Source organism: Streptopelia decaocto (assembly GCF_964273445.1).
Source record: "Streptopelia decaocto genome assembly, chromosome: 5".
Lineage (NCBI taxonomy): Eukaryota > Metazoa > Chordata > Aves > Columbiformes > Columbidae > Streptopelia > Streptopelia decaocto.
In genome coordinates this window covers 19,645,129-19,670,787 of record NC_138659.1, presented here as the reverse complement: position 1 = coordinate 19,670,787, position 25,659 = coordinate 19,645,129, and the positions used below count along the sequence as shown (strand labels likewise).

Genomic DNA, 25,659 nt, shown 5'->3' with positions numbered 1-25,659 from the left:
AAAAACTGCTATAGAAACTTATTATTTTATGTAGTTGTTAAAATACTGTGCTTCTATAAAACCCTGAAAATAACTGCAGTAATTAAACAAAGCTTTAATATAAAAAAGTACATAAAATGTACACAAAAAGGTGTGCATTAGTAACAAGACTATTCTCAACATTCTTCTCCATTTAACTGGACTGTTGAAGTGAAGAATCCCAAAGGTACTCCGAAGAAATGAACCACGATATGCACATTCATGTGTGGCCACCCCAACTAAAGCACTTGCCATAGGGTTCAGTTTCACTTCACCTCATTGAAATGTAGTCAATGTATGGAAAAGTACATGAAATTGAAAACAAATTATCTTAATTTTCAACTGCAATCAGGAATTCTAAACGACATCATAAACAAAGGTTTTAGGTAAACAGACTGGGATCAGATCTGGGCTGCCTATCTACTTAACACTGATCGGAACATTCTTTGATTTATCAAGGCAAAGTGTATTTAAGACTTGGACTCAGAAGGTCCATCAATATCTATTCAAGGACAGGCTGAAGAACTATTTGGAAAAAAGCACACATTGGTTTCAGTTTCAAAGACTAGTTCTGTAACAGCACAAACTGAACTCAAAACTAGCAATCCAATATAGATATTTTTATTCATCCACTTGGCTGAAACTATGGTTGGAACAACTACTACTATACTTCAGGAAGCTGAAAGACAGAAGATGATCAAGTTGAAAATTCAAACAGACTACAAGATTTATAAACTACACTTTGTGATAGTTGTTGCATTGGTGCTTTGTATCAACAGGAATCAACCCTTTTTACCCTGAGACTTATTAAAAATCTGTCACTATAAAGCCAACTGAGCAGAGAATCCTGACTGACTTCTCCTAATGTTTAAAGGCAAACCACCACCAAAAAAACCTAACCACCAACCAAAGAAAAACAATGACAAAACAAGAAGAACAGAACAGTCCCTCAAGTTGAGAGCTTACAGTTTTCAAGATTTGTTTAATCCCTCTAACAGAAAGTTTTACACATGACTACAATAAATTTAACTCAGTATAAATTCATCCTACAGTGCAAAAAAAATGTAGCAATTCCCTTCATTAAATACTTGTTTCTGCTGTCTTTCCTTGCACCGTCATTTGTGTTCATGCAGCTGTGCATTAATTGCATTAATTGGATCAAGGATCTGATCCTGCTGCAAACTTTTCTTCTTGGCAGGTTAGCTTTTGCTAGCAGTGTGGATTTATGACACATTAAATTGAAAGTGGAACTATGGCGTTAGTGTTTTACCTTCACACAAAAGTTGCACTGTTAAATTTTAAAAAACTTTTAAACAATTCAGGTCTTCAGATGAATACTCTTACATTTGTTCCTCTCATAGGATTTGCATTGATTTGGCTTAAATATGTTAAGCCTGATTCAGTCCAAATCACAAACACAGATGGAAAAATAACTTTAAGAGAGCTTTGACTACATTGAATATCAGTGGTTTAACCAGTGCAACCATACATTCACCACATACTAATCAATGGAAGCCTGAAAATCAAAGCTATTCACTACAAAACTTGAAAATCCAATTCTGAAAGAAGATGCAGAGACTCTACCAGAAAAAGACGAGGTTACCACAAATCACCGGCTGATCAAGATCCACAGAGAACTACCTGGAACTAAAAATCATATATACTCCTTCCTTTTCTTATCTTCTACAGGAAGCTCGCAGCAGAAGAAAGTGAAGGAGAAGAAAGAAAAAGGCAATCTCATAACTTGTTAATACTGGTTTTATCCAGAAATAGCAAATAGGTAGTTCTTATCAGTCACATCATTTATTAATCTATATTAATAATTTATTAATTTATATGATGCTTGTAATTTTCAGGAATGTAGAGATTTACTGTTCATTGCAAAAAGGTTCACCGTAGATTTGTAACAAGATAGTGAGGCATTAATTCAGCAGATTTAAGGATTATGCCGAATTACTTTTCACAATTGATAAATTTATGAGTTTATCACAGTAGGAAATTATAAAATAATTAAAAATCCTACACAGTGACTTTGTTTCCCCTTTGAGTTACATGACTTTGCTGCTTCTTGGCCAGAAATCAAAACTCAAGAAAAGCTTTCCCTAATGACTATAACAAGCTGTTCCCATGTTTGATTGGCCATCTCTCCAGATCAGCAGAAGAGGCATTCTTCATTTATATTTAGTTGAGGTTCAAAACCTGACCATACCTTAGAAACTCTGAAACTTAAATATTCAATGATGTTTGGCTAGAGCACAAGGGAGACTGCCAACCTTCTTAAATTTTAAAACGGAGTCATCACCTTTTGAACTGCTAACTATGTTGGTAACATGGGAGAACCTCAATTACAAACCAGAACTCCAACCTGAAAAGGATGGTGGAACATAGAAAAGAGGCACAATGAAACATTCCCGTTTCCCTTCATGTTAAGTTTAAAAAAACAAATAGAAGCAGCAGTTAGAGGTTTAAAAACATCAAATAAATTAAATAACACAACTGAACTCAGATACTGAGAACTAAGCTTGAACTGTAACATAAGCATAAAAAAGGCTATACTTCATATAAATATAATGTAGGTTTTCCATAAAAATGGAAAATCATGTAATATTACTTTAGTTAATACAAAGGCAGAATTCGATCGCCCCCCCCCTTTTTTTAATTTAAAAAAACCTACTGATACTAATAACTAAACCCAGGCACAGCATGACATGAAAAAACAACCAAGCAACAACAGCAAAAAAAACACCCACAAGATAATCACACTAATCAGTATTCAGATAAAAAACTGTATACGTATTTCTGCAATATCCAAATCCGGTATAAGAATTTAGCTACAGTTATTTCACAGCTTTCAGATATATGAGGCAGGGTCAATGCCATAAAGTAACAGGATGTGTCACTGATTCTGTGCTACAGAAAGAGGAATGCATGGACTAATGAAACATGGATATAATCACAGTAAAACATCTGGATATCTGCAATAAATAGTAGGAGACACCTGACAGCAGCCAGACCATAATTTTACAGAAATTCCTGTTAGAAACTCTGCAACTGATCCATCCAATGGATCTGGATTCCAGTTTTCTCTGGAAAGCTGGCATGCAGTACGATCTGCAGTTCAGAAACCCAGGTTTTAGTTACATTGTTTCTAAATCTCAGTCAACTCTATGGTGCAATCACCATTAGCTTCAGCAAAACTAAGTGGAAACTTAGGAAATACTGTGAAGCATATGACAAAAAAAGGCTGATATTTCAGAGTAATAAATTAGCCATCTATAATGTAAGTGAAAATAAACATTACAGAATTTTTGCAAATACAGATAATTTTATGGCACTGCTCTGATAATAATGTTCTCTTTGCTATATTTTTGTTTACCATATTAATACTCTAATGTGCTTTGGATTTTAGAAGTTATTCTCATCTTTCAAAGTGACCTAAACCGCATAAAAATTCTTACTATTATTTTCAGGAAAAAGAAAAACCACTAGAGGACAGAGGATCATAGGTTATCTCTGCATCCCCCATTTACTTGGTTTTACCTAAATTTGAGAAATGGCCTTGTCACAGACATCTTATTCTCCAGACGTCTATGTCATTACCACAACTGAACACAGATTAAATTTTCCATATCAATGCATATGCATCAAGGTCACACCTCTTTTTTTTTGCTGAGTCACATACTTACTAACTAGCCTTCATCATTCTATACATTTAAAAAGAAACCACAAGGGCAGGAACATTCACTGCACTCCTGCTTTTTGAAGCAGAACTTGTGATGTATGCAGGTGACCCGCAACTCCTTCAGAGCAGCACTGAGAGGAGGAAGCTGCTGACAGGAGAGCTGAGTGGGAAGGGAACCAGGATCATAGCCCTGCAGCAGCTCAGAAACCTGCTCTGCTTTCAAGCGGAGGGTGATTGAAAGGTGTTCAAACCAATTACCAATCTCCTAATAAGAATTATATCGCAAGGGGATAAATGATCTCATTCTGAAGCAAGCAATTTTACATACTCCGGGACTGCACACTACCCTTCCATATTCTATGTGTATAATGCTGTTTAATTAACTGAGCTCCACAAACAAAAGGAAAAAAATCCTGTTAGGAAAGGGAATCAAACATAATTGGTTTTTATTGTATACATTACGAAACCTGTCATCAACCAGTATTCTGGATCATAGCCAGAGCATGCTTCCCGTGCTGCCACCGAAAGATTTCTGAGATGCATGCGATTCACATGGAAAACAAACATTTAAAATCATGAACAAAAATATGGGTCTTTTCCACATCAGATCTGCCTACATTTTTAATTAATTTGAAAATATTAATAATCTAATAAATTCCTTAGGACTAATATAACAGATATTTCCCTGCTGTCAAAGATTTATTTGTCTAAAGGGACAACTGGGAATAAAAAGTACAACTCTATTAGTGTTACATTTAAATGGATATTTTCATGGAAGCAAAACTATTAACAAAATGACTACTAAAAGTTTGCTTTCTTTAACAAGCACTCAAAAGTTCAATGTTTGCAAATGTATATTTACCTATACATATTATATGCAAGTAGTTTTTATTTACAGATATATGCTTATTCTTGTTCAGAATATTTTAACTCCTATACCTACCTTTTGACCTCCTGCAGATTCCGCACTGTGATGCTCTTTCAGTTTTTGTTCCTGTTCCATTATGTCTTTCAAATGTTCATTGACCTAGAGACAAAACAGTTTATTCAGTGGTCTGTTCTAAGAAACCGGTCATAGAAATTTTGTTTCCAAAAGGTCTATAAATCACTACCACCAAGTTAACTGAAAAGATTCAACAAATATTTCAGACTACAACCCTGAGGCATAATCAGTAAAAGTCAATGTTTCAGATGCAGTCTGGGGTCACTAGTTATTAGCTTTATGCTGTACAAACTAACCTGCCCCTTATTATGCTTGATCACATGCAATTAACAGTGAATCCTGGTTACTTGATTTGATTAAGCAATGAGGGCAGAGCACTGCAAGTAAGATGTATTCAAATACAATGATTTAAAACCAAGGTATTCTGTTTGTAAGTTACACAAAACAACAGAAAGCCTTGAGCAGCTGTCAGGGCATCTCAACGTGACAGTGACTGCTAAGATGTCATATGTATGTCATATTATAGTATTTTATCTACACTTCCTATTTATTAGGTTCACATAACATGCAAACTTTGCTTTTTATTATCCATCCACAGCAGATGCAGGAACAGTCTGTATCAGACACTGTCTTGATATACATACATAACCTACCCACTTATCTCTAATTGAATCACAGAAAATCACAGCTTGCTTTTCCAGTACTCGTACCTTGTTTATCCAGAACATGACGGCATCCTCAATGTCATATGGTAGATCTGTAGCTTGGAAGAAGGATGAATACTGCTGAGTGCACGCAATCACTTTCTCCACGCTGATCATCTCTACAGTATATGCCATCATGAGAGTATCAATCATGGCCAAGTGAGCACTCTACAAACACAAGCAGCAATACCTAATTAGTCTGCAATTCAAAAACATCACTTTAAGTATTGCTTCTGAACTTAGTCACATATATGCAAAGATCAAAACTGTAAATGCTACAAGTTTTCTGTCTAGAAGTCAGTTTTTGAATGAAAGACACACATAACAGATTGGAGAACACAATAAAAAGCACGGGGACATGAATTTAAAAAAATGGTTCTTGCAAATTAAAATAGCTTGTGTAAGAAAATTAACACCAAAAAATAAAGAACTAGAAATAGAAAGAGTAAGCAATTTTAATGATTCAAGCATTACATCACTTTTTACAGAGCTAAAGAGGTCTTTTAAATTTGTCACCCTAGCGAGAACAAAAGCCCCTGTCTGATCAATGTTATTTGTACTGGAAATAAAAGCTGAGACTGCCAGGTAAACAACCTTCATCACCATGGAAATGCTACATTGATAAGTGGAAGCTTATCTATTTTTAAATTCATAACCCAGGAAGAAGACACAATAATACTAACTTTAAGTAAAAAAAACAACATAAAAGAAAATACTTTTCTTCTAGTAAACTTATTATATTATGCAGATGCAGCTACATATGCACATCTAGGTTTAAAATAAGCATATATTGGTAAATAAAATACAGCTTCTGTTAAAAAAGGAGGTATGTTTCTCCTAGTGTCATTATATATTGAAAGACAATGGCTATTTCAGTTTGTAATAATTAAAAACAACAAAAAGAGGATGACGACCAGGATTTACATTAGATTGTTGTGACTGAATAGATGGTGGTTTGTAGAGGCAGTGCCTACAGCTAAACAGACTTGTTTCTGCTTCATGATAAGAACAGCAACAGCTTTTTAAGCATTAAGCAACATTTCCCATGAACATGAACAATTACTTAAGACAGTATTTTTAAAAACATCACCTTTATACACGGCTCATGATAAAAAATCCCAAACACTTGTTAACACCATCACTTCCGTTCTATAAAAAATATTCATATAAACATCTCACAATGTAGCTGTAACAGCCATGGCAACAGAAGTGAACATGAGTCACACAGCAATACTCTGTCTAACCATTAGAGTTAATGTAGTACTTCCACATCATTTACTGCAGGAAAAAGACAAAAAAAAAGATCCAGAATTTGTGCTGCCCTTAGTGTTTTTATCATGGCTGAAGGTGATGATGCTGGCCTCAGAAGCAGTCAGCAGCACACACCCTTTTTTAAAATGCCATTAAGTTCCTTTGACCAAAAAAAAAGGCAAACTATACTTTATCTACTGAAGACATTCACAAAAATGTTCCCAAAAACCTTGCGAGGGATTGCAGAGCCTGGGTCAGCCATAGGCAGCCATGCGGCTCTACGGAGTGTCCAGCTCCGGTTGCAGAAGGGCAGTTTAGCAAGTGCCAAACGGGAAGGAAGGAAGGAGGGAAGACTTGGATTGTCTCTGACATCCAGGGGTCATTGCTCTCATGGTCTTTCCTTGCTGCATCTTTGTTGCCCAGCCTCAATGGCACCTGGGTTAAAATCCTGTGCCATTTCCAGAACCTCCCCAGAAAATGAAACAGAGGTATTAAAATAGCAAGAAAATGGTTTTGTTTGTAAGAGGAGGTTTTTTTTAAAATAGTAAATTGTAAAAATAAGAATTGGAGTCCACTTGCACCTATTATCCTGAGAAAAACTAGAAAATTGCCATTTTTCCCACTTAGCAAAATCAAACTTTATTTTATAAATAATTTATTTACTAATAAAAATATTTAAAACTATTAACACCTATGGACTTTTCCCCCAGAAAACTGCAAGCAACTAAATGAGTACTTAAGGTAACTTACATCTAAAATGGTGGTGATTTTGTTTTGGGTGGTGCGTTTTTTGTTTTTTTTTTTTTGGAGGTACAGAAGGAGAAAACTATTTAATTCCACATATAGCTGTACTGCTTTTCTTCTGTGTATTCGGGAAGGAGCCAGACAAGCTACAATCTTTTACATCTTTTAATTCACTATACTCAATAAGATTAAATTTAAAGCTGCACTACAAAAATAGTAGCCTACTGTTCAAAATAGAGAGTTTATCAGCATAACTGCTGAAGTTCTCAAAAAAAAAAATTTAGAAGTTCTACTGATAGTAAATCAAGTTCCATTTCCTGTACATCTCTCACTGAACAGCACATTTTAGGCACAGCTAAAAAAGCAAGAGGGAGAGATCACTTTCACTGGTCAGATCCACAATTATGACTGAATTATGACACAAGAAAGCAACATTTCATATATGAGGGAGAAATACAGATCATGTTCTGAGCTGGGCAGAAACCAGGATCAGCTGCTCTGCAAAGTCTCCTTGCCCTGGCCAGCCCTGGAACACAATGTCTGAGGGAACTCCCAGGAGCTACTGACAGGTACACTGAGATGGGACTCTCAACGCTGCTATTTCCTCCACTGTGTCAGCGTTCTGACACACAGCACAAAAAAAAACCCTGGCAGGATTTCATGCCATCACATACATCTCACATCCAGAACTGCCACAAGGCACATTTGAATGAGGACACTTACTAAAACAAACAAAAAAAAAAAACAAAAAACCAAAACCAAAACAAAACACCATTTATTTTTTTTAATAATTTCTAAAAATCAGTACCATATTAAATTACATAGAGTAAAACAGAAAACTATTAGAGAAATACTAGACAAACGAACCAACCATGATCAACACAGCCAGCAGCAAACACCACATGAAGTAATACTGTTTTATCACAAAACTTGTTATGCAGAGATTCAGCTTCAGCCGATTTAAAAAACTCTTTTCATTTTTTGACCATTTCACTTCAGTGGTGCAAAGTATTAAAGTCTTACATGGCACACTACAAAATATATATTAAACCTCAAATAAACTCAAAATGCTGGATTCTTAGTGGTATTTTCTAACACACAAATATGGTTTTGTCTTGCCCAGCTACACCCCACACAGAAAACAAGAGTTTTAACTCAATAATCTTTACAGTCTCTGTACGTAAGGTTCTTACTGAACTATTTAGCAGTAGAAAATAAGGCTGTGGAACCTACATTGCAGAGCAGAAACTAACTAGTAAAGAAGCTTACTGAACTGCAGAAGTAAAGCTATTCTGAGCATGACTGCTAATGCCTTCTCTGCCTGCCTGATCTCTGATTACAGAGCCTGCTCCACCTCCAGGTTGCAAACAACCTCATTAAGAGGTGTCCTAAGCAAAAGGTGTATATGATACTGTACACACAGGTACTTAGGGATAAATACCACATATTATAGACAGCTCTCACATTACTAATTAACTACTAATGATGTTTCTCCTATTCCATTCAGCAATATCAAAGTCTGTAGTTCTCTTTTGGCCTGCTCCCTTTGGAATATCGCAGACAGAACCAGTTCCCACTATGGTACTTGAAGGAAGGGGCAGAAAGAAAAGAGTATCTAATTGTTATCCTCACACATAAATAAATACAGTCTTCCCTTAAGTCTTTCAATAAAATGAAGTCCCTTGGTCTCACTATGCTTTGGAGAAGAGATTTGACCTTAGTCGGGATATGGCTTTTGTAAACAGGAATGTGTACTTCTGTTCTTATGGAAGCTGGTTGTGCTTCAAAAATTTTATTGGCAAGAATTTTGTGAAGGAATTTGATCATATTTAAAAGACAAAAAAAAAAAGTCTTTATATGGTGGTTCTTGCAAAATAAACACATATTTCTAGCTAAATTCCATACAGATTTTGCCTACACTGGATTAGGCATTTGTGCAGAGAACAGATCAGCTCTCTACAATTACCTGGGAGAATACCTACATCACCTTTGTATCAATAGCTCTGCATGTAACCAACTGTTTCTACCTGCTGAAAACACGTTTCAGATCCAGATATTTCTCACAATACAGTAAGAACCAGTACCTTGATACAGATGCTTCAGTTAACAGTACAGAGTACATACAAGCAAACACTATGATAAAGCATATGTATTTGTATTCCTAAACATAACTGATGTGTTAATGCTAACTGTAAGTAACATTTCTTAAACTAAAACTGAAATTCCCATTAATGTTCTGCCAGTATATACCAGTTCTTAAATTAACATTACATTTCCTTTTATGATTATTACCACAGATTGTTATCAAGCCAGAGCAAAGACAACTAGAAAGAAACAAAGCAAGAAAGAGAATACAATAACTAAGACAGAGATCACCCTTACAAAAACAGTCACTGAACTGATAACTGCTTCAGCCCCTGGGTACCCATTCCCAAAGACCCTCCCCATAGGTAATCCAAGCCTCAAATGAATCTGCTAGCTTAATGAGATACCACCTAAATGCCAAATCCCAAGTAAGACTGGAAAATTGCAGAATTCCAGCTAGGGGAAAAGCACAGGCCAAGGCTTCATACTGCAGGAGATGAGGAAAAAATTAACAAGTAAATCCAGTAACTCTTTAAAACTTCAAAGCTATTGCTCATTTTACTATATGAATGCTGGTGAAATGAAGACAATTCTGACACCACAAAGGAAACAACAGTTTTAAAAGATTTTGATCAACAAAATGGAGCAGTCTGAACTAGTCAGTTCTGTTCTGTTTGATGATTTTTGGACCTAATTCTTTTCTAGCCTCACACAGTACTTATGCCTAGTACAATTTTAAAATGACCCCAGTTGTTTAGTTATTCTTGGCCTGCAATGGAACGATCATGTTCAATTACCTCCTCACTGCATTTTCATAAGAAACAAGCGCTTAACTCTGATAAGATGCTTGTCCAGCAAGAACTGGCATTACTGAGTCATGCTAAATACATCCCAGCAGGTTCTGCAAGGTAGAAGGAATTGTTTTTATTATATTTCCAATATTTATTATAACCTTCTGTATTTGGTTAACTTCCAAAATTTAGTAATCAATTACGTGAATATTTATAAAACATCATTGTTTGACCTGCTACACACATCTGACATGGGAAATTGATTCACTTCTCAAAAGAGGATGTGTTAAGTACAGATACTTGCAGAGTTAAGCACTTTGATAGCACTTCTACATTCTTTTACCTAAGGTTTCCTCATAATGCTTGTTAGAGAAGTTAATAACTTGATCTATTAACTCAACCCTAATTAAATACTTAACAGAAATTCCCTAATTCTTTCTGAATCACATAACAAAGTGAGACCTTGCCCCGTTGTAGATCATGCTGAAACAAAATACCCGCATGACATGCACTGGAATCAAGAACCAGCAAATGGTGCTCGTCACATTATTTTATTTTGTCATATTTTATAGTTTCACACTACCTACTTGGATTTTTTAAAAAATATACTTAACAATTACTCCAGAAGTTGCCTGTGTCCTATTTACTGGAAGAATCAAGTGCCTAATGGTAAAGACCACATAGGAACTTTGGTGCCTTTATACCAAGTACTCTGTGTTTCAAACCCGAAACATTTGTAGTTGAATAGGTTAAACTAAAATGAGAAATTAATGTAGGATAACTGAAAACAATAAATTTATAGTATATGTTATATATATGTAGTTATATTTTGATTAATAACACCAGCCTCAAAATTTCCCAGAATATTTTGGTTTTGCAGATAATTAAGGATTTTCCTAGTTCACACTGTCAAATCCCATCCAGATAAACCACAAAGATTCCTTACAAAAACGTATATTCTATTACATATGTGCACTGTCTCCTTGCTGTTATGCTCTGGACACTTAAACCAAGGAGAAATAATTATATAAAATACCCTCTGAATTTCTTCTGTCACAACAATCTCCCCCAGTCTTTGAAGAATACAGGAATAGGAAAAAGACAAACAGGGCTTTGGTTATAAACCAACTATATCCATATATAAATAAAAAGTAGATCCTTCGTCCTGACTCACTCATACCTGCATAGTAATGACACTAAAAGCAGTGATTTAACTCCTCTGGCAGCTCAGCCACAACACCTCCAGAGGCAGCGATCGCCAGAAGTATCCAAGCCTGTTCTGCTCAGAACATCTGCTGGAGGAGCACAGCCCTAGGAGCGCTGCAAAACTACCACTTCCCCATGGAGACGCAGGAACGGTGACAAGACATGGTGGCTGGCTACAGAGTTGGGGGTGAAGAGTTCATGTTTGTGTGATGTGCTATGAGTATGTAAGAAAGGGAGTTAGAAAGGGCAAGAGGGAAAAGAAGCTGAGGTCCCAAAATAAAAATAAATGTAGGGCTGGGGTACTAGTTCTTGGAGTTCAGAGCAAAGGAGAAAAAAAGAGGCACATCTTCTGCGGCGCGACTTGGCCTGGCCCTGTTTGAAACTGCACCACACACTGCTAGTTAATCCATTTCACAGCTAAATGTTGATAGCTACTTTGGAATGGCAGCTTTTGTTGCTCAGGTAACTGATAGAACATGCTTTCTGACTAAGCTGCACTTCTATTTTGCCTTTCCTTGATATGAAACTAGTTAAGTTACTCTCACACTTTATCTTACAATACTTACAAGGCTTAAACCATTGAATGAACGTAAAAGACTCATCTGGTGGAAGTTAAACCATCAATTTCATGTCACAACAATAATTTATTAAGATTTTGCCTGAAGTAACACAGAGGATGAAATTTTACATAGTTTACATAGCTCTCAACATTTAGCACATCTCTTTCTACTGCCCAGTGGCCTTGGGTTCTGATGAGCTAATTCTAATAATAAGCTCTTCTCCATAGTCCTAATGAGTATGGGAGAAAAAATGATGCTTTAATTACACTGATGAATAATACAATATACTGGTTTGTGACAACAGACTGGAAGGTTGATTACTCATTGCATTTTAGGATGAGTCAGTTTGAGATAGAATGTGAGAAGTTCCTAGTTTTCTACAATTTGTTGGAGAAGAACTCAAACAATATTTGACCACGATAACTTAGAAAACTAGAAAAACATAGACGAATGCCCCTCTCGAAGCAGGTCCAACTAGTTCAGACTTCTCAAAGACTTCTCCAGTCAAATTTTTAGTATCAACAATGAAGGAGAATCTACAACCTCTTTGGGCAACCATCTGATGTCTTCCATCATGTTAGAGTTAGCTGGTATTCTTCTCCATACAAAATCCCCACCTCATGGGGAATATATGGCTAAATTAAAAGGTAGAGAAAGACTACATAGCTCTCATTTGCTTCAAATGCTGAGCTCTCAAAAATCAGTATTTGCATCATGCTTTTACTTTTTAAAATAAAGGTAAACACAGAACATGCTCTCCTACAAGAGGAGAGACAAAGTTGGTGGTTTCCTCATTTCTCAAGCCAAAAAAGAATTATAGTTGGGCCACATAATCAGTGGAAAACTCCAACTAAATTCCAGGATTGCTGCTAAAAAGCCTGTAACTGACCCTAAGCCCAGCTGAACACTGCAAGTTGCCATGCTGCTCTAGTGCAATATAAATCCAGAGTACCTTCAATAAAAGTGTAAAAAGACACAGAATTTAATCCAGCATAATTAAGGTTACCACAATAAGCCTCAGGTGTTACAAGACTGTGTAAGAAGTTGAAAACAAACAGGATGCTATCTTTCAAAAGAGGGAAACAACCAAGAATTTTTGCATGAAGTGTCAATATAAAATGTTTCTACATTTTCATCTGAACAGGCGCCTTATAATTACCCTTTTTTTTTTTTTTTTCTTCCTTCCCCTTATGTATACCCTTCTATGTCATTGTTTAACGTTTCATTTACTAACACTATGGTGAGGAGGCTGCATCTGCACAGTTCTGGGCCTGGCCTTCCAGGGGAAGATTCAACTCCTACATTCTACCCAGTTTCCTCAGGAAATGTGCCTTCCAGCAGGAACTCGGGTGAGACTCTCACCAAAACACTGTCCTGGAAATAAAGACTTAAATTACTCAGGGAAGGCATTTTAAGAACATAAACAAAAGATTTGGGGTTTTGTTGCAAAACATCTTCATTTTTGAGAGGTGACCGTCCTTCTTGGTCCGAATTCATATTATTCTTTTATGTTGGGGAAACATGTATCTTTTATCATCTTAGATAAAACAAAAAAATTTAGTGTTGAATCTAATTCCTCTGACATGCAAACATCCAAGACCTAAGGACAACATCATTCTATCACATGTCAACTATCACCATATTTTTATAAAGCTGCTGTTCAAGAAAGTGTTTCTGTGATTTTCTTTTTTTAACTGCTAATGTACAAAACCCTAGTTTTAGGACAAACCTGAGATCTCCCTTAGGCTTAGTTTTTTTTGTTGAAAATATTGGCTAAAGAAATAAAAATATTATGTCTGGTCATTCCAACATACTATCCTCAAGAAGAGGAAAGCTAGCTTCCATTTTTATATGAAAGCATATTATGAGATCTTCCTGTATTTGCAAATGAACAGGCTCCTGATAATTTCCGTGCTGTTTCTTTATTAACCATAAGAAGGACAGAAAAATAAGGTCATCATACTCATTGTAAGGGCAGTTACATTAAGAATTTGAGTTAGTTGTCCTTTTCCTCAAAGGTTTAGAGGAATATCACATTTATAGACCATAACACAGCACAGTAAGACATGAGGAAGAAATTGACCTCGTCAAACAGTTTCTTCTAAAATAACAGCCAAGGTCAAAAGAAATTCCCCAGTCTCCTAGGTAAATGAACTCTATCAGCAGCATTAAAGAAATTAAAACAGACACAGAAAATTATACTCATCACAACAAATCTGTTCCTCTATGGCTGTTAATGTAGTAAAACCTTGTAAGTGACAAGCTGTTGACTAATAGCATTACTAAATTAGACAGCTGACCAACATTTTTTCATCTACTTATTAAAGGATTGCGACAGGTCAGCCACAACAGAGGCTGCTGAACAAGCACGTGGTCCACAGTGATGTTATAGCAGAAGTGGAAAAGGAACATTATAGTTGTTTTGATAAATATGTTCAAAAGTCTTTCCACATGTTTGGTTAATCTGGACTAAACACCAAGGTTCAAGACAGATCTTGAACCTCCAAAATAGGGCTTCTTCAGAGAAAAACTCATACATACGCACACGCGGGCACAGAACAGTTATTTTACTGTAAACTTTATGATCTCTTTTTTCCATCTTCCCAACTAACTCTGTACTCAGGTATATAATTTATACTTAAGAGCAATCTGTGTGCCTTCGTAGAGATCCTGCTATACTAATAATCCTTTTGAATAGATTACTTGCCCCCAGGGATGTCCACTTCATCCAATGCTGTAGATCTTTGCAGGACATCTGGCTGTAGTCCCCATCACTGTAAGTTTCTGCTAAGCACAGGGCCACAGGGGCCCCGTCTGCATGAGGAACTGCTGCAGATGAACAGGAGCAGACAGCAGAGGGTTCTGCTGAGGACAGGGTACCTACAACATAGACTTCTGTTGTCAACTATCACCCCACTTTGAAAACAATCTGGAATTTGAGCAGCATACCAGTAAGGCAATGGATTGTCTTCCTATCAGCTTTTAACAAAGATGGGAAGGTCAATGAAATAGTAAGTAAAGCTTTTAAGAAAAGTTGCTTTGGTAAAGGTGTGAAAAATATAGATATGATGCCACCTTCAATAAGTACATCTTCTTTCCAAGAAAACTTACTTTTTAAAAATAAAAAGGCTAATTAGCTTGTGGTCTACATATAGAAAATACTAAAATGTTCTTTGCCAAAGAATTAAAAAGGAACAGGAGACCATTGTAAACTAGAGGCTACTTCTCAGTTAACTGGCAGCCAAGGTAAAATGATGCCTGTTCTCATCCTTTACAAATATCTGTTTGAAAACTGAGAATTTTTATGCCATAAAAAGGGATTGTAAGAATCTCTCTTCTCCCTTCGGTAAGAAAATAACTGCCAGTTTGTAAGTCTATTTAAAGATTAAAACAATAAAACACACTACCATGTTCTCATTCCTCATGCCCTTTTGGTTCATAATGTCATTCCAGGAGGTGTTACATAATTACTAGCTCTCAAAACATTCGTCTCAGTTGCAGCAATAGCCTATTCACGTTGTAGTAAACAACTATTTTCTTTGGCAAAATATCACTCCTTTTCTTCCCAACTAAGCCAAGCTGCATAAGGGAGCAGGGTGATAAATGAAACAGAGAAAAGAGCTAAATGGAAAAACACAATACAGAAACATGAAAAATGGTATCTCCTATCCTTTCATTTTCAAATTAACACACTTCAATGACTTAAGATGGTGATCACTAGAATGTAAGTATCTGCTGTGCTTCCAAGAACAACAGTAAATACCAACAGTATTATTTGAAACCTCTGCTACAAGCACAAGATATGTCAGTACACGCTGTGCAGAAACCACACAAGCTTTCGCACCACGATGAAACCTTTGCTTCAGCAAAAGGAATGATCCCCATAGCTGAACTATTACATCACCTTTTAGCTGTGAAGAAGAGGCGAGACAAAGGGAAGGAAGGAACAGGAAAGCAAAGTGTTCAATAGCTATCCTTAAATGATGAATTCAGAGAACAGCAGCCTATTAAACATGATGTCCCGTCAGCAGCGTCACAAACTGCCACCGTGGGATCACTGCGGGCCCCAGGCAAACACCACGTCAGGGCACAGAGTGGTTAAGAGCTCAGAGCTCCTGGCCAGAGCCAGGCAGCTTGATTGATCAGCTACACCATTTCATCAGTCAAATGTGACAACCACAGAATAAACATCTTTGCTGGGCAGTTTGGCTGTTGAACATTTGGAGGATCTGAAGACAGTTTTGTTTGGAAGAGCTGAAGAATAAGGTGATGTGAACAGTAAGGACTGCAGAGGAATGACATCAAGCCAGGCCAAAGTCTCCAGAGAGGTGCAGCTACAAGAACTTCATTGATGTTGTTTTCAGTGGGACTGAATAAATAAAAGAAAAGTAGAAACTGTTGGGTTTTGAACAAAAGTGAAAAGAATGCTACAGTGTAGGATGGTGACACAAACTGGAAAAATTGAGTTTTGACTCTAGCAAAGCAAGCCTGTAGTCACTAAAAGACACCAATCTGAAAAAGCTGCTACAAAGCCCAACATACCTTTAAGTCTCACCACTAAGTGTATGCAAAATATCAATATTCAAACGCTTCTCATCTATATGATGTACACAGCATATGAGACCCTAAAACTCCATCAGTCACTCCAGTAAATCAATTAGTACAGATCCACACTGTGTATCCACGTATTCTGATGATGACCGAAGTGCATGCTTGCCTAATTCCATGGAACAGGATTTCAGATCTTGTTTGAAGATTACAATGAGAAGGCAAGAAGAAGGAAAAAACAAAAGAAAAAGATATTTCATTACTTTCTCAGAAGTCCCCTGGTAGCCAACTGAATGCTCAGAACTTCACTCCTGTGTTAAGTAGTGTTGTGATCTTTAACTTGTGGATGTTTGTCTTCAGACAGTGATGTCTGCCATAGAAGTAGCAACACCTCATTTTGCAGCCATGGTAAAGAGTCAACAGGAGCCAATTTTAATGTATTAAAAGTGCTACCTAATGCTAAATGAACTAAAACTTAATGCTCTTTACATCCTTAATATCTCAATTCCCTACTTGTAGATTTGGCCCAATAACACTCTTCCATATTTGTTTATTTGTATACATTTACTCAAACACACAAATACATCTATAGGAATCATCACATCAGAGTAGCTTTGAATGCACGTAGCAAACAATATTACAACAGGCCTTAAACAATGAGAATGAACCAGTCATTCATGAACCAGGCATTCAAACAGCGTTATCCTTTTGGGATGTGAATGAGCCAGGATGTCATGTTTGGAGACTGGCATCATGCTTTTGACAGAGTCCCAAGACTACAAATGAAATGAAAATATCACTGTCTTTTCCTACCTTGCCACTATTTGACATTGCCATTAATTTTTTACTCTTCGTACACAGTGAGATATAGAAATAATATTACCAATTTTGTTTTTACGGATACTGGTGTCTACATTAAAATAAACGGTTTGTTTTTAAACATTATTTTTTATAGAGCAATCATTACTAACACCGGTTGTTTGATTGTTCCAGAGATTTGCTTAACAAGTCTTGTTCAGCTCCTTATAAACTTTGAAACTTTTCATTCGACTGTTACCCTGACCCAACAGGAAAACTTGCCATTACACCCTGGTATTTCAACAAGGTACTGGATGAAACAATTTACACTCTCTCGTAATGACTGAAAATGAATTTACTGACAAGATGTAGTAGTGAATGTATTCATATTTGCAAATATACTGCTATATAATTATGGCAAAACATGCTGCTTGATAAGATAAAGACAAAACTCTTTAAAAAATAGTTTTTTATATATATATATATATATATATACACACACAGACGCACACATATAGGCTCAATTTTATAGTCTCCTCACTCAGTCTCCAGATTTTATTCTGTATTTGATTAATTTAATAAGCTTTTCACTGAAATAATAAGCAGCCCAACCTTAAGCACTATCTACTGTATATTGAAATTCATAGCACACTAATCCAGAGAAAAACAAGTGACCTACTAAGCTTTCAAATTCCACCTCAAAGTATCATTTAGCTTTCAACATATAATCAGGTTCAAACTGCTTATGCAAATGCAACTAATTGCATCCTCTAAAAAGGCATCTGAAATATGTAAAAGATTGCAAAAAGAGTTTCTGTAAATACGGAAGAGTCTGCTGTGACATGTTTTTTCACAGCAGCAAGTACAGAAGTTAACCTTTGAGACTGAATACTGGACTTAACTTTAAGAAGTAGTTAAACAACTCATAACAAAAAATAATGTTTAAAATTACAGGAACAAAATACCTTTCCAACTTGAAGTGTATGCATCTTGATGGCTCCAATGAGTTAGATTATCTTCAATGTACAGGGAAAAGGTGAGATTTTTAGATGTAAGATAGAAGCATATGAAGCAGAGAACTTGTTTGTTTAATTAGTTTGCGACACCAACTACAGATAGAAACCTAAGTCACTTTGTCCCCTTTGCCCCCATTACGTTAGGGAACAATCATTACAATGCTGTTATAAAACTAACCTTCTGAAAAATCCTAAAACTATGAGAAACCTACTTAAAATATTTGGCAAATGACTAATTAATATCTTGTAGCACCTATCACATGCTCAGTATTACCCTGACATTGAAAAGAAATCCATCCAGACTCACGCAGCTCACCCTAAGACTGAGACAACAGCAACAGATTAGGTGGACTGCACAGTATTTTTTTTCGTATTAACAATATATTGTCTTAAATTAAATCAGATTTTAAAAATAACCTATATTCACATAAAAGTGAAATAGTTCTTTCAAAGAACAGTGTTACAGTTTGGGATGAAAAGAAGTGCAATTCTGGGATAGACATTATAAAGGAAGAATAGCCTCAACATTTAAGAATTGTAGATGAAGATCTTAGTTAATTTCTTTCACTAAAAATACTGTAGAAAACTGTGATTAACATGTAGTCACAGAATTTGTTAACACACTCTAAACAAGAACTAAAACTAAAACTTAATTGTCACTGGACAAGTTCGTAATAGGAAATAACCTGGAATGTTGTTTTATTAAAAACTATCTACATAAAAACATTCTGCCTTTTCAACTGAAATATGAGTGGCAGTTTTGAAGTCTATGTGCACTGTACAACTTTGCACAATTGTTAAAATATTCGTCACATAAAAATGCCAGACAAAGTGCAATTCTGTTATTATTTTTACATTAGTTCTTCTAGTAGTAGAACTTATTTGAGAAGTTTGGTAACACATCCATATCAGGTCAAACAAATAAAATCTGGAATACAAATTCATTTATATTTTCTAGTAATTCAAATACCTTAATACAGATTTACATAACATTTTTTCTTGGGGAAAATGTACACCCTGAGACAGTATTTATTATATTCGCAGGCTTCAGACAATGTTTAGTGAAAAAAACAACTCACTCCCCACTTGAAGATTTTTTTTCCTCATACTTAAGCAATACTTTAAGATTAAATTCTCTGAAAGCCTCTGATACTTCTAACAAATATTCCCATTTGGACATGTCAATTGTTCTGTAAATAGAAGACTTCCAATCAATCTTTCCTGCATATGGACCTGCTATTCTAATGAAAAGGGCTTAGAGGACAGCAAATTGTTACCGGTTTAGTTACAATGTTGCTGGCAGTGCAATGAAAGCAAGTCCTGAAGCTACTTACTGAAAAATTTGTACAGAAATTTTCTTGTTCTGTAAGTCCTGTACTTTGCCAATTAAAAAATAAGACAGAAGTAAAAGGTTTTTCTCCCCCTAATTTAATGCACAGCAACCTAACACTTTTCAAAGGAAGGCATTTCCCTGAGCTGTGCACCACAGAATTTCATTTTCACCTTGTTACTTCTCAAAGCCAACTGTAGCTTAAACATTTTAACACTGAATTCCATATGAACTTAGTGCAGTACTAGTCATTGGAATCAGTTATCACTTTAATGTATAACTAGAGTAATATTAAGTAATAAAATTTTTGAAGTTCAATTATTATTATCTATGGCTTTTTTTTAGCACAGTGTTTTCCTGTTTTAATCATAATCCATTCTTTTGCCCCCAGAAATTCTAACAATAAGGTAAGAGATAATGTCATGTTTAGTTGCCAACAGATTAGCAATGTATTATTTTAATCTGTAAAGTATCATGTACACTGATGCCACTGCAAGAAGCAGAGGAGGAGAGGTGGGAGTTAGGCTGTGGGTGAAAAAAATTTATCATCCTTCTGGAAAAAGATATTCCTGGCAATCGGCTTTATCACAGCTCACCTACACACAGATCTGGAGGTATCTCCTTTATTGGGGTTGTCACAGGCTGATGATGCCTTTTAGATAATATAACTGAAGCACTTTCAGGAAGCATCTCCAAGCACTTAGCTCTGGTTATCTTTTGGTAATGAAAACGAAGAAAGTGGAAAGAAGTTCAGTTGGTCTACAACAATGACGCTTTGTGGACTGATGGACTGTGTACTCCAGTCTCTCCTCCCACCCAGCCACCACTCTAAGTCTCCTGAAAGGTCCAGTTCCTACCCCGAGCCCTCTAGTCTCTCCCATTTCTCCTCAGACCTACATCCTAAGGGACCTTCTTGAACTATTTGCAATCTGTGCTGGCTCAAGAAGGAAGTTCAAAGAGTCCATAGCCGTTTGGTTTGCATTTCAGCCTCTTCTTTAGCAAAGGAGTGAACTTAGCTGGTGGACTAGACAAGAGCAAGCCATCTTCAATATCCTTGTACAAGTATTTGTAAAAGAAATAACCAGAAGAAGATATCAGCCATCCTTAAGTGAGACAAAAGATGAACCCAAAAGATCATATATAAATAAATATATATATCTATATATATACACATATTTTCAAAGAAGGTACAGAAGCAGTGCAAAGAACAATAAATCAGTAGTGTATGCCTTCAGGAAAACTTAAATGCAAATTTAGTCAGTGATTCTATTGGAAGAATGGTATTTTTCCACATAAAATAACTAGCAGGAAAAAAAAATAAATCTAAAAGCCTATAGTTTGGATAAGACAACAAAAGGGACAATACAATAAAAAAATATTTTTAAAAATAATATGAAAACAGTCTTGCATCATTTTAACTTTAATTTATTCATCAAGATGGTAGCTAAGTTGAATATTATCTAAAAATAACTATGAACCAAGAGCTTCATACAGAACAAAAGGAGGTAACTGGCAGAAGAGACAAACAGTTCCCACCCCAGTAAATGTGGTACCTTTCCAAGTGACACCAAGTGCTGGCCACGTCTTGTGCTGCTGCCCAAGGTTTCTGCTGTAAAAAGACAACTAGTAGCTCATTTCTCGTTTGGCTGAGGATGCTCATTGTGTTTAAGGATAAGAAATAACAGCCTACAGAGAACCACCTCAATTCTATTACAAGTACACATAGTGGCCTGCAAGCCGATACAAGTATCTTTCACTTTTTTTCAAATGGTTCTAGCTCTGTTTTCTAAAAGGTATATTAATTATTGATCTGCAAGTCTGCCAATTGAATGCATAACCTACAACTTCAGAGTCTAGAGCAATTCAGGAAAGAAAAAACATTAAATCCCTTTGTAGTTTCAAAAATATAAAGAGGAGCTCTCTCTATATATTCAGCTATTCTATCTGTAATGCTAAGAACACGGAGGATGTTCCAAAAGACTAGAAGAAATGAAATGATGGCTTTTTTTTTGGACAAAAAGTCAACAGACAATACAAATAATGTTAAGGCCCCATATCCTTCTTTGGATCTCAGGCAAAATAATTTCAGAGACAAACAGGCTGACTTACTAAAAAAGATAATAAACAGATAAGGCTAATTAAAACATGAACATATAGAACATAAGTCTCTTTTTAAATTAGCTTATAAATGTAACTGAAAAGTGTCAGACTGTCATTATGAGTGCAAGGCATCTGACAATATATTTGAGATTAAATAGAATTTTTAATGCTGGACACATTAAACTGATTTATAATCCAGCCATTTAAGCTGAAAATGCACAGAATCAGTAATGTATGAATAGGCACATTTTCCAAGAAACACCACAGGGATGAGTAGTCAGCTCAACATCTCTTACTGTTTTACCAATGGCCTGGAAGAAAAACTCAGTGATCAGGTTTGAAGAGAATGCAAAATTTGAGAGAAAGGTGGCTAAGGAAGATGATGAGTCAAGGCAGTAGAGCAATCAGTTCTCCCTCTAAATTTGGGAGGGTAAGAAGAGCATCAAATAAGACACATTGAAATGGAAGGTCCCATCTAGTTTAAAAAAAAAAAAAAAAAAGCAAGCTAGAGTAATCAGAAAGGTAATAAATTCTCCAGTAAAGAAAAGGCTTAAAGTTGTTTGAAAAAAGGAACCTAAAATAATTGACACTACAGCCACATGTATGATAAGAGCATAATTGCATGTAAGGCATTAAGACATCAGATCTTGTTAGAACAAGCAAGGCTGTATTATTCTCCCTCCCCCATAATCAGTTCCAGCCAGTAACACCAAGGCACATGTAGCCTGCCACAGAAGTGCTCGGCTTCCCTCCATTCTGGGAAAACCAGACAAATTATCCCTCAATGCCTAGAGGCATATGGGTATTATTTTTTTTGTTGTTGTTGTTGAAAGTACATAGTATTTCAGCAAGATTGTTTATTTCCCCAGAGCTTTAATCTGGAAAAAATTAGAATTTTCAGGTTTATGCATGTGTTGACTTAGAGAAAATACAGTTCATTATGCTAACCAACAGTAAAGGAAAAACCTACTGCAGCATGCCTGGGGACACCATAACGCCTCAGAAGACACTGGAGTAATTTGACTGATGCCATTATTGTCCAATTACTATACTAAAACTGATAGCAAGTTCAGTAAGTAAATTAATTGAGTAGGACTTTTACCAACAGGATTTTCTTCTCTTTAGTAGTTTTTTCACTAGTGTCTATACATATTTCTTAATCAACTCCATCGTTACCACACTATTTTAATTCCCAACCACATAAACTTTCTCTGTATTTCTTCCTGTTGCTGAAGAAAAATTTAAAGGAAGAGTTTGAATAATCTCATTCTTTGCAAGTACCTATTACATACATTTTACCATAAAAAAATTCGGCAACACGAATTATGAGTCTTCCCTGACAAAATGATACACTGAATTACATTACCTTACAGTCTATGAGCAATCAGCCCTTTTTTTTTTTAACTTCTTATAAACAAACATGTCTTTACAGGAAACTTCTAAATATCATTAGATAAGGTTGATTTTGCTTTTGAGAGGGAGGAATTAAGAAGGGTAAAGAAAAAAAAAAAGAGTAAAACTTGTTCAAAATTGTGAACTGAGTTGTCTTTCCCTTAACTTTTTGTCCATTCCATTGTTTCACTTTTATGCATTTGGATTTTTTTTTCTTCCACAAAGCAAAGGTGTTAATGTACAAAATGCTTAAAAGTGAACTGAGCTCCTTGCAAAAGCTGGCTGCCATCATAAAACAATACCACAGAAACATACCACCCACAATTACAGAATTCTATGTAATAGACCAGGAAGCTTTTACAAATGTTTATCCCCTCACGTCAGGCTCTTAAGAGAAATCAAGCACAGAATATTTTCCACCTAAGCACGTGTCACTAATGCATGGCATATTCATTTTCAAAATATTCTTAACATGATGGAGAAAAGAGTCATAAACAAGTCTGTATTAAACTTTTGCATCAGGGTGGAAAACACCCAAGTAAATCACTGACCAGTGGACAGGATCTGAGTTAGAGATCGGTCAGAGATGGTTACAACCCCTGAATGTGAGCAGACAGTGAGCACCACACTGCCACGGGAGAGACAGTTCACACAGGTGTGTGTCAGCTGCTCGCAAAAAACGCACCAGTACCCATCGTGCCCTACAAGCTTTCACAAAGACCCACTTAGAATCCTGGGTCCAGTTTTCTGCACAACCTGTCAAGAAAGACTGGCACCAAAGAGAGGACACTGGAACAGAGATAAGGTTTGGGTAAACGAAGTGGGAGAGCGACATTACCTGCCCACTCATAAAAGGCTGCTACAAAAAGGAAGGAAATAAACCGTTCTTCATGATTGTAGTAGACAGCACCAAATAAGGGGCTGATACTGCAGAAAAGATTTAAGAAAGAAATTTAATAAAAAGGAGACTTTCTGATGGTAGGATTCTTCTGACTGCTGATATGACAAAATGAAGTCCTCATTGCCTCCAAATCCCAGAGGCTAATTCCCAAATTTTAGGTCAGCAGGCCACTGTTAGCAAAAAGGGTGTAAGGTGGTACGACTTCTGTAAATAAACCTCTCAGCAAATGCTGTTGATACAGATTGCATTTTCCAGCTGTTTTCGGCAGCACTTAATTGGTACCTACTGCAGTAATTTGTTGCCTAAATGCCACTGTGTAATTTACTTCAAAATATATTTTACTTGTATCCTTTAATAATACAACAGATCTCAATGTCATATTTAAGAAACATAAGTGTTTCTATATGAGATTTCCTACTACACACTATACACATACACATTTAATAATTACATCATGTAAAAATTATTCTGATTCACCATTACATGCTTACCTAATATCTACATGTTCACTCTGCTTTTCTTGTAAATTTTATTCTTCCAAAGTTCATAATAATCTCTAACCTGCCACTTTTTCATCAAACCAAACAGTTTAAAATATTTCAATACACACATCAAATTGTATATACTTTCTTCATAAACACTGACTGCTATGTGTTCTAAATTGTGTTCCAAACATCCAAGTTAAAGCTTATAAAAAGCTCTTGACATTTCAGCTTTTGAGAGATGTCATCAGTCTTGACAACTGACTGGCTTGGATTTCTAGCTACTGTTAGATAATAATACAAATTGTAATAAAGGTAGTAATTTTTAGAAGATTGGAAAAAGCTAAGTTGTAGAACCTCTTTCTGACAGACTTTGCTATTTATCCACTGGTTTTAGAATCATGGCTTGGGAAGGCAAAGAAATATGTTATACTGGGATATACCCTTCCTAATGACCTTTTGATGGCTGGGGAAAGGCTGAAAACCTTCTACATTTGTAGCAGACATTGTGTTAAAGAGCACTATTACAGTCAATTTATAACTTAAATAGTATAACAAGTTACCAGATAATGTTTTAATACGGCCTTATATTGTTTTATTTACATAGGACCAATTCTATTGGATTTTTGCTTTGGGTAATTTGGAGATATATTTCCGCAAGGTAATACAGTTTCCTACTAGTTCATATAAACATAATAGTTCACAGAAAAACTACCAGTTCATATAAATGACCGAAGTACACTGCTGTTTACTGCATTTCTGTAAGTGTCAAACAAAAAGATTCACACTACGGAGACCTTACAAGACTTCGTTCAACTTTAGTAAACAAAACTACAACAACAACAAAGAAATCTGATAATGTTAAATTCCACAGAGTTTTAAAGAACAGAGATTTTAATGTTACGAACCATCTACTGTGATGACAGAGTGCACTCTTTGCTGATAAACATGGGCAGATTGCCAGGATCGTGTGTGCAGATTAGCAAACACTGATTAGCAGTGCTCTTTTGTACTATATTGGAGCAGCTGCTGCACAACCTTGAGTACAAACTATTCCTTCAACAGCCAGTGGGGGTTTGTCCCCTTGTTGCTGTGTCTGTACACTACC

At 35.9% G+C, this 25,659-nt stretch overlaps 1 protein-coding gene across 5 annotated transcripts in view; it reads right to left on the bottom strand.

Annotated features, from left to right (window-relative positions):
- The window catches only part of CAMSAP2 (calmodulin regulated spectrin associated protein family member 2), an 83,784-nt gene that overhangs the window by 36,078 nt on the left and 22,047 nt on the right, over nucleotides 1-25,659 (bottom strand). For 4 of the 5 annotated variants that reach the window (XM_082054802.1, XM_082054803.1, XM_082054804.1 and 1 more), the window contains exons 3-4: nucleotides 5,354-5,515; nucleotides 4,644-4,727 (exon numbers count right to left, since the gene is read on the bottom strand). In XM_082054802.1, the coding sequence (XP_081910928.1) occupies nucleotides 4,644-4,727; nucleotides 5,354-5,515 (246 nt within the window). Of the gene's footprint in view, nucleotides 1-1,602; nucleotides 1,728-4,643; nucleotides 4,728-5,353; nucleotides 5,516-25,659 lie in introns of those variants that run through there. The other variant, XM_082054805.1, reaches the window with a different exon arrangement.